Source organism: Vicia villosa, unplaced genomic scaffold, assembly GCF_029867415.1.
Source record: "Vicia villosa cultivar HV-30 ecotype Madison, WI unplaced genomic scaffold, Vvil1.0 ctg.000359F_1_1, whole genome shotgun sequence".
NCBI lineage: Eukaryota > Viridiplantae > Streptophyta > Magnoliopsida > Fabales > Fabaceae > Vicia > Vicia villosa.
The window spans coordinates 151,984-162,343 of NW_026705162.1; the positions used below are offsets into that span (position 1 = coordinate 151,984).

General features: G+C 33.3%; 1 protein-coding gene across 1 annotated transcript; it reads right to left on the reverse strand.

Annotated features, from left to right (window-relative positions):
• Positions 1-5,040: 5,040 nt before the first annotated feature.
• LOC131627374 (uncharacterized) lies at positions 5,041-10,119 on the reverse strand. Its single transcript, XM_058898221.1, has 5 exons — positions 9,161-10,119; positions 8,158-8,915; positions 7,968-8,057; positions 5,947-6,690; positions 5,041-5,589 (listed from the first exon to the last, which is right to left on the reverse strand). The coding sequence occupies exons 1-5, from the start codon at positions 9,258-9,260 to the stop codon at positions 5,449-5,451; spliced, it is 1,833 nt and encodes a 610-aa protein (XP_058754204.1). The 5' UTR covers positions 9,261-10,119; the 3' UTR covers positions 5,041-5,448.
• Between the last annotated feature and the right edge of the window lie 241 nt (positions 10,120-10,360).

Consider the following 10,360-nt stretch of genomic DNA (forward strand, 5'->3'; position numbering starts at 1 on the left):
GCGAATTTCTCATCGATTGGTGTTGACAAATCAATAAATGTTTGGTTCCTCTTCTTTTCTTCTCTTTTTAATATCTATTTGTTGGAGTTTGTATCTAACTTTACCTTGATTATATGTATATTTATTGCTCACGGTATTGTGTAAAATCTAGTTTATAAATCAATATTGATGTTTATCCATGTTTTTGCTTTGCGTTTGGATTTGAGTTGCTTTAGATATAAACTTCTCAAATCTTATTTTTGGATGAGTATTTGCTAGATTCTAGACTCTAGATAAAGATTTAGGCTTAGTATTCACTTTGGGTATCGACTCTTAATGCCTCTGTGTTTATTGAGTTGCGCGAGACAGCGCCGACGAGATCAAAACGGTTGATATCTCACTTTGCGTTAGAGATAACCTCTGTGTGAGTGATACGTGATAATATATTGACGAGTGATTTAGGTTGAATACAAATGGGTAGTAAGTTTAAGTATTAGATATGGTATATGAAATGCAAACCCGAGAATTCTCTACTCTTCGAAGGATGTATTTCTTCTTGTTTATAAGTTTAATTCCCGCATTTACCATTTTAACCCATTTTAACCCAAACTCATTAACGCGAGAAATTGTCGAACGACAATTCAATAACACTAATCTCTGTGTAGACGATATGATTAAACTAAATAAATACTTACTTTTTGTTGTCGCTTTACCGCTTTAACAACCACCATAACAGAGATCGGAGTCACCGTTCAAGATCAACAATTATTTAATTCTCTTCATTTCTAATTCCTTTGTGGAGCTTGAGCATTCATTTCTTATTCATTAACATATATATATATATATATATATATATATATATATATATATATATATATATATATATATATATATATATATATATTTGCTACGGGCAGAATAGATGGCCAGCAATGGTAAGCTTTGAGAGAAAAAGGGGGTTGTACCTGCAAGGCACTCCAATGCCAAAGTAAGTAAGAGAATAACAAGGTACACCAGAAAGTATGAGTTTTTGGGTAAAGTTTGGATTATCTTGCCCTGTAGAGTTAGAGGGCTATTTATAATGTTCTCCTTGAGATAGACTGGTTCACGCTATATTCATGGACTTGGGCGCGATTCCAGAAGGCCTAAGATATAGGAGAGAGCTGACTAGGTCTTGACTAGTCGTGCACGGGGTACTAGTCATTTCCAGTGACGGAGCATCAGCATGCTCGGCTAATCCTTGACTGTGCTCGGTCGAAGGGGATACCGCTTCCCTACCGATTCTGTGTAATGGGCCAATGTTTATTGGGTTATGTCAATGAATGGATTTGGCCAATTGGAACAGTTGGGCTGGTCTAAAACTATATATATATATATATATATATATATATATATATATATATATATATATATATATATATATATATATATATATATATATATATATATATATATATATATATATATATATATATATATATATATATATATATATATATATAACACTATCTTTGAAAAAAACATTCATCATGTTTTAAAATATATTTCAGAAATTTTATCTTTTTTTTTTTACTTTTCTTTTTATTTTGATCTTATGACTTTTGAAAGTTTCAATTGAATATTTTATCTTTATTTAGATTTTAAATTGGTCATTTTCATTCAAAATTGAATGGGCTGTTTGTATAAGTCTGGAAAATTTAGATGCTACTTTGAAGAGAAAGTGGACCACATTGATATGACTATTTACTAAATAAGAGACAACTTTTTTAAAAAAAAATTAAAAGATAAGGAATCTAATTAAAAATTTTAAAAGATAAGGGACCACAATAATAGAAGTAAAAAAATCAGTTAACATATAAAAAATGTATTTATTTATATAAAATAGATTGATATTTATCAAAAATATATATATTTTAAAAAATGATATTAATGTTCAATTTTCAATAACATGTTTTTTAATATATATAAATTGAAAATTTCAACAAAAATAAAATATTTATCCTTATTAATGAACATCATCATTCTAGTTTTTTTTTCTTCCGATCATCATGTTGGTTCCCTACTTTAATTAAATTAATTTCAAAAAAATCTTCCAACATCTCATGTTCTCGACATGTCTCTCATCTCACATTTGTTCACTCGAACTGACAGGATAATCACACAATTAACGTACAAATGCATTTTACCATATGTTTGAAATTTATTTATAAAGTCAATCAAAATCATATTTAAACACACACCTCCGAGGTCTTTTAAGGTTTTAATGAAACTTATGTTAGTGTAGGATATTATGGGATAACAAGTTAGGTACCTAGTTTTTCTTATGCTGTCAATTACCATGTTCTTTTCATAATGATCTTTACCTGATCAATAAGTACTAGAGAATGCAATGTATTTGCCGTTTTTCTATCTCCACCCTTGATTTGTTTGGTCCTTACTGCGGGCTTAAGTCTATCTCTCATATTTTTTGTTATATGATACCTACAAAATAAGGCATATGATGTTGAAAACACACATCCAACCGAATTCATCTGTGCAATATCGTAATCTATGACAATCACTTGTGGCATATTTTCTTGGTATTTCAATATAGTTCAACACATTTCCAAAGCCCGCATAAAATTGTCCTATTTTTCACTTTCCAAAAATGCAATCCCAACTGCAAAAGTCATATATGTAGAAATAACACCAACAATATCCAAAAGTGATAACATGTACATGTTAGTCTTATATGTTGAATCATTTATAAAAGTGTTGAACAACTTGATGGAATTAGGATGAGTCCAAAATGTATGTTGAACGATTTTTACATCCTCGAAATCTTTGTACCAAGATACATAATGATCATCACCCAAAAGCTCCAACATTCGTTGCATTTCGAATCTTAGACCTTTTTTCGCCTTGTTGTTTTGTGTGCGAGCATTGTAGACTTGCTTAATATTTGAGACATTATCAAGATTTTTCCTTTTCTAAGTTGACAATATGTTTTAAGGTTGAAGCATGTTCATTGTCATGTCAGAGATAAGTTTATTCTCTTCAAAATTCGGACGACATACAATAGGGAGATCGACTAACTTGAAACCCAAATCATGATTATGTATACCACAAATCACATTAAATTTCATGTATTATTCGCCATGAGATACTCACGCAACTTAAAAGGACCCTCGCATTTCCTCGTCCTAGTGTCCTCGCGTTTCAACTTCTGAATTTGTGCTTTATACATGCCACTTCTTTCACATCTCATCACCACAAATGTTATTCTTCTATCAAAATCATAATATGACCTTCCAATTACAATGTGGAACCCTAATTTCACATCCTCTGTGCAAACTCAATGAAGCATATGGTTACATATAGCAAATTCCTTTTTATTTATAAATTGTTTTCCAACATCTACATGGACATCACGTGGTTTAACATCCGTATATAGAGTAACCATAACTACAACCATTCATAACATAAGCATATTCAAATTCCATAACAAAACAGTCCGAATTTCATTTTTCAAAAACATTATGAACATAATTCGGATTTTGAAATTCTAACACAACATTCATTTATTAGCTTACAAAATCAGATGATCTAAAGTAATGGACAATGGAATATATGTATATTACTTAAAATTCCAGCTTCTTTTTCTCTCTGTTACCAAAATACAAAAAAAGAATGTTATTTTAAAGTAAAAATCTTGAATGACAATGGAATGAGATTTGTGTAGAATTTTTGAAAATTTTTTTTTATCATAAAGAGCTTGAAGATAGTATACATACAAGGTGACAGCCAAATTATTTTTTCCGATTGAAATTCTAAAGATTGGAATTGAGATTTCGTCCGAAGAATAAATTCTAGACCGACTTTTGACAAGAATATGATGTCTCAGTCATGAGACGATTTTGTTGTAAAATGAGCGCATTCAAATTTTAAAATCCAAAATATAAAAAAAGTAATTTGAGATTTACATAGGATGTAGAATCACTATAGGATGTATAATCACTAAATAAGGAGAAGTGAACAACCCTACTTTTAGTAGCAACGTTTTGCATGTTTCAATGCAATGAGTTTTTCTTTTTTTAGGATGTATAATCACTAAATAAGGAGAAGTGAACAACCCTACTTTTAGTAGCAACGTTTTGCATGTTTCAATGCAATGAGTTTTTCTTTTTTTTATAAACCGGATATCATTTGCGCACAACTACAACTAATTTTTCGAACCATGTAAAACCATAATAGACGGCAAACCCTCCCTAAAAAATTCAACACAAAAAGTTATAAAAATACAAATAAATTTAGAATAATAATTAATCATTCTATTTATGGTGTTTATGATTGACTTTTCAAGTACAAATTCATATATGTTTTTTATTTAATAATTAGAACACATTCATCAATCTATCGGACGGGTGAACTATTCCTATAAAAAAAATATCGATGGAGAGAAACCAAGACAAACACGTTTTTTACATTTTGGGGATAGTGTACAACGAACTAGGCTTTTTTTTCCCTTCTCTTTCTCATCCGATTCTTCTTTCGTACAACTCTGAGTATAGTAGACTGTAGAGTGTAGACAGTACATACTCATATACTACCAACCGACTGATCAATTGCACATAGAACTATCGCTATATACATACTACGCTACAAAGAGGGAGCCTATAGTGTTTAAAGTTGTAAATAGTGCATTATTCATTTCTTTACCATAAAAAAAAGGCATGATTAAGTAGCATTTCTTCTCTAGATAAGAAAACAGATCGCTTAACCTAAATTTTCTTCTTTGTAATTGTGAGCACAAAACAAGAGACATTTTGACATGTATTGAAACTAATGTCATCCTTACACAACGATATGTCTATTTGTTTTTTGGGGACAAAAAAACTCAAAGATTGAAAATGATGTAAAAAAATAAAGGAAGTCACATAAAACAGATTTTATACTAAAATATGCATATTATGTGTCTGTGTCTCACGTTTTTATTAGAGAGAATATTATACAACTGAGGTAAGTACAATTAAAAAACTTTAACCGATGACAGCAAAAAAAACGTATCAACAAGCACCAAAGTTATACGTAAACTTTTACTTTTTTTTTGTTTGTAAATTTACCAAAAACGTCATAAAATTTATCATTTAAAATCAAACCCTCTTGAAAGAAAAACGTATGAAAATACCCCAAAAGATGCAATTGCCCAGCACCTTCCTGCAGACAAAATAACCCCTAGGCTACTACCCCTACCCAACCAACCTATTACTTTTACCCTGCCTCAGAACCAAAAAAAATTCCCTGTTAAGCAGGCAGGCTTGAGGCACCTGTAACTTATTGCAATATTTGCAAATGCATGGTTCCAAACAAAACCCACCCTCTTTTTTCCCTCCCAAATCACCAGCCTTCTATAAAATCAAAAGAGAAGAATGTTACTAGCCATCTGCATAAAAGAATGCAACTTGGATCTATTCATGATACAACCAAACATCAAACTTCAGATCCAGAGTCAGAAGAACTTGATCCAGCAGAAGCTCCATTCAAGTTAGTGGCATAAGATTCAAAAAATTTGGACAACTTTGGCTGCATGCCAGGGCATAGCTTTAATGTGGTGGTGCCCAACTTCAAGCACTACATAACAAAAAAATCAATGAAGAATAAGATATACTTTTTTATCAACATGATCTAATAGCATTATTAAATTTACCCATAGAAAATCAATCAAAGCCTTGATTAACAAAATGGATATCTAACTTGGTATTATAAATTACAAATCAATTAAGCCTGATAGACAGAAAGGGTAAAAAGGGTAGTGGAGAGAAATCTTTACTTTCAAAATCAAAAGGTCAGATTTGATAAATTGCTAAACTTAGGTGCAATTAAATGTGTGCTGTTTTTATTGTTTCATCATCACAATTAACATATGGACTGTATACCCATTAATATTAAAAATAAAAAAAAAACTAGATCAACGTAGTAGATGCTCACCTCCTGATAGAATGCATTGATCTCCTCCTCTGTGAGGCCTTCATCTTCACCAGAATCATCCTCCTCCCAGCCGAGAGAACGAAGAAATGCAACTTCTTCCTCATCAGAAGTTGAATCTTTCCATCTGATCTCAGGAAGTCTGTGAACCTCCACATGGGCATTACCATTGCTAGTCACTTCAGTACTATTACCCAGATTGTGAAGGATTGCAGGGGGTTCAGCTGCTTCCATATTCACTTCACCAGATTTGTCAGCTGTGGCAGGTGAAACAACAGGGCTAGAATCAGGAAGAACTGACGAGTTCAGAGTTTTCCTCTTAATGAGATTGAAGAAATCGTGTCTGCTCTGCACTTGAGAAGTAACCTGTTTCTTATCCGTTGTGGAACCTACTTTCGGGTCCAAAGAAGCTGGCCTCCGTTCTGTGGGGGATTTAAGGCTATTGGGGTTCCTCAAAGGTGCAGAAGCAACAGCTGAAGCAACAGCCAGATGATTTCCGGGTTTACTGTTAGAATAATTTGTTGGAGCTGAAGCTTCCTTTGCTGTTGCAGAAACACCATTTTCCCACACCACAGACTTAAGATCAGTAAACTTCCCAGATGTCTTTGGAGCATCACCTTTGGCATTTCCATTGCGGACAGAATGATTAACAGTATGCAATGCAGAGGGTTGTACAATCTTGGCAGCCATATTCATCTCAGCATTTCTGAGTGTTGTCTTCGGTTTTGATTTTTCAGAGTTATTAACCTGAGAAAAAATATCACAAAATCACCAAGGATTCAAGAAAATATCAATTAGTTATCAAATAGAAGACAAAACAAACATGTAACTCTGACATACAAAGAAAATATAAGAAAGATTTCAATTACAGAATCCAATGTAAATATAGGACAGATACCCACAACCATCATGGTTGCCCAACAGTAACACAGAAACCAGAGTGAGCATGCAAAAATCAGTGTCAACTATCAACTAATTAGTGTTTGGTAGACATTATAGAAACAACAAAACAAAGTATAAAAGCGCAGTTTTCTCTTTGTTATATGCCTATATATCAAACTTAGAACAATAAAAAAGACACGGAAATACAAAAACGCTAAACTTTGGATAAACTAATAGATGGAACAAAAAAGAAGATACAATACAATAGGCTATTTGGCATTATTGTCTGTCAAATGCTACTATGATGTGAATGTATAAAAAAAGGTTAAATTGTGTATAAGAAGCATTTGTTCTAGAAAAAACTGTGCATTCATAAACACCGATTAGTACATATTTTACATCCAAGAATTGCTAAAACAATAAACAAATTGGCCATATAAGTGTTCTGCATCATGATTCAAATTCAGGCAACAAAACCACGTCTAAGAACAACCTAAGAAAATTTGTTGAAATCATTCACTTAGCTAATAAGTCGCTACTAGAGCTACTAACAATCAAAATGTTCAAGCTTGCGAACTGAAATTGTTATTTCAAATTCCTTTTAGGATAGAAACATATCAGTCAGATGAAACAATTAAAAAAAGTGTGATTTGAAAATGAAAATATGTGACATCGATAGAGGGGATGCTAAGAGAGGGTAATAGTTAGTAAAAAACTTCTGGCTTCAATTTATACCAATCTAATAATAAATTTAAGCAAGAAGAAGCAATCAAATAAAAGAGATAAACTTTTGAATCAACAAGTTTATATGTTATAAGCATTTCTCACATGCAGTATACACTGTAAGAAATAAACACTGGTCAAATTTCATAGTAATAGTTTCTTTGACATTTTGCTCATTCCAAGTCTAATGTCCTCTCTAGAAAACACACCCCCAGTAAAGCATCAATTTTAAAATTTCTGGTACTTATTCAAATTTTCAATTTTAACACAGTTGTTTACCATTAAATAACACCCCAAAACAAGATCAAACACAAGTGTAAAATCACATTAGGAAATCCTGTGCCCTGATAAACCCTAAAACAGACCCATTTTTGTAACTCAAACCAATAGAATAATTTTTAAAAAGGCAATTTACTCACCAAAGCTTTAGGCATTGATGGTGTCACTGGAATCAACTGTCTTGACTGTTTAAGAGCAAGTTCTTCAAGCCTCTGGGTTTGGACCGAGACCTACAATTGATACACACATTATAAACTGGTGGTGAAAATAAATAAAATCATTAAATTTAAAAGAATGATATAGAAAGTGACAAACAGCTAGCTTGACTACCTGGGGAGTTGACTGAGCTCGATATGGAGTCTGTACCAAAGCTTCAGCCATGTTAAGACCTGCTGATGTACTTGAAAGTACAGACCCAGAAATCGGAGTACCAGTTTGTTGTGCTGTCAAAGACCCGGTACTACTGCTTCCCATCATAGAAGGTGCTTCTACTAGTGCAGAAGTCCATCCCTCTCCTCCAATCATAGAAGAACTGCCAACAGGTAGAGATTGACTAGCAGTACCACCCAAACCAGGAGACTTGACTCTGCCTATTTCAGCTGACCCAGGCCTTTCATCTCCACCAAGTGATGGAAAATCTTTATCAAAAACAGCTTTGTGAAAACTGTTACTGATACTACCCCCAGAAAGTACATCCCCACCATTGCTCTGGTTGCAGTTGCCACCAGATTTAGTATCTACAGCCCCTCTGTGGTTAGCAAGCTCGCTCTGTTTCCTGGAGACCAATGAATGAGAACGCCGCAGAGGATCCCTCTCTGTCCTTACCGAGAAGAGGTCAGCCAATGGTTCAGAACATTTACGATCCCAGTGGTCTAGAAAGTTGGATCTATCTTTATCTCTATCTCTATCGCGGTCCTTATCACGATGATTTCTGTTGAAACTACTATAAGCATTCTTAGCAGAGCCGTTGATAGTGCCCCTCCGAGAATTTGACGAAAACGCCCGTTCAAGAAACACAGAACGAGGACTATCAAAATCACTAGTTGTCTTAGAAGACCTATTCCTTGAGTGAGCTACAGTATGAGTATCTACACAACAATGTTAAACCTATTAATTTATTATCGTTTCCTCTTCCTCATGGAGATAACTTCGTTATTTAAAGTTTAAACTAAAAATAAAATCCAAAATTCTACAGTTCATAAACAAAAAAGAAAAGGAAAGCACAAAATAAGTAATAATTATAAGATTCTAATTCCACTATCAGAAAAATGCATAATATTCTGAATTGATGAATATATAAAACGATAAAAAAGAAATCAGGTATAGAAATTACCAGTGTGATTAGATGAAGATGCAAAATGGTGGGCTGAACTGGTAACACTTCCATTACTTCTCAACCATTGTGGAACTAAAGCAGGTTCACTTTTTTCCATATCGAACACTGAACATGATCAGAACCAAGACACAAAAAGCAGAACCAACCCTTCACCAACCCCACTCCTAGAACAGCACTTTTATTTACTGAATTCTAAACTAAACAACTCACTCCAATTCTCACCTCATTTTCCCCTAAACTATTCCAAACCCTAAAAATTAATCAGAAATTCACCGCCGTAACGGCTCCAACAATGCCGAACCGAAATTCCCCCTTTAACAAACCACAATCTTGAATCACAAGACAATGCCGTAAATGAAAACCTTCTCTACGCCTCCATCTTCAATTAGAAAGATGGATTCAAACCAAACAAGACCTCGAAAAACTCTCTCCAGAGAGATAACCGATTCAAACAATGACGCGGCTCTCAACAATCGATAAACCAAGAATTAAGCACGATTGAAAAGCCCATGGAGAAAACAAAACAATCGCCCTATATAGAACGAAAACCGCGTCTCGAAAACAGAAACCCTAGAAATACACGCACGTGCAATGAAAACTATTCGAAAACCTAGAATTGAAAACCGAAGCGATAAAAAAAAACAAAAAGGGAAGAAAATAAAAAACCTAGTGATTGATTCCACGGAACCAACGGTTTGAGAAACGTAAGAGAGTGATGATGATGACGATGATGAAGAATGCGTTTGTGAGAGAATGAGAGAGATATGAAAGAGAGAAAAAGAGAGTGTGAGAGAGAGGAGTTAGGGTTTTGTTTTTATGATTTGTGTATTGTGAAGAGTGTGCGGTGTGTGTGAGAACGCGAGAGAGAAGGTAGTATAATTCTGTTACTTTCGGATACTCTCTGAATGAATGAATGAAACGTATCAACAAAGAACACCCTCTTCTCTCAAATGCATACAAATTTTTTATTTATTAAAAACCTTTTCAATTTCACATATTCATTCATTTATGAAATTTCTTAATTATCCTTTTTCACCTTCTTTGAACTTTCGTTTATTATTATTATTATTATTTTTGTTAATTTGTTATATGCGAATGCGATCCTCTTTTGTTGAATACGGAAAGTTTGTTGTATGGTTGTGATGTTTGTTGACCAGTGATGAAAGCGTGGGTGAGAGGCATTCAAGTATAATTTAT

Excerpts from the sequence above, each read along its gene's own strand:
- LOC131627374 (XM_058898221.1), bottom strand. The coding sequence starts at position 9,260 with ATGGAAAAAAGTGAACCTGCTTTAGTTCCACAATGGTTGAGAAGTAAT. Across the intron at positions 8,916-9,160 it reads ATCTTCATCTAATCACACTG|ATACTCATACTGTAGCTCAC; the intron begins GTAATTTCTATA and ends ATTGTTGTGTAG. Across the intron at positions 8,058-8,157 it reads GAGCTCAGTCAACTCCCCAG|GTCTCGGTCCAAACCCAGAG; the intron begins GTAGTCAAGCTA and ends TATCAATTGTAG.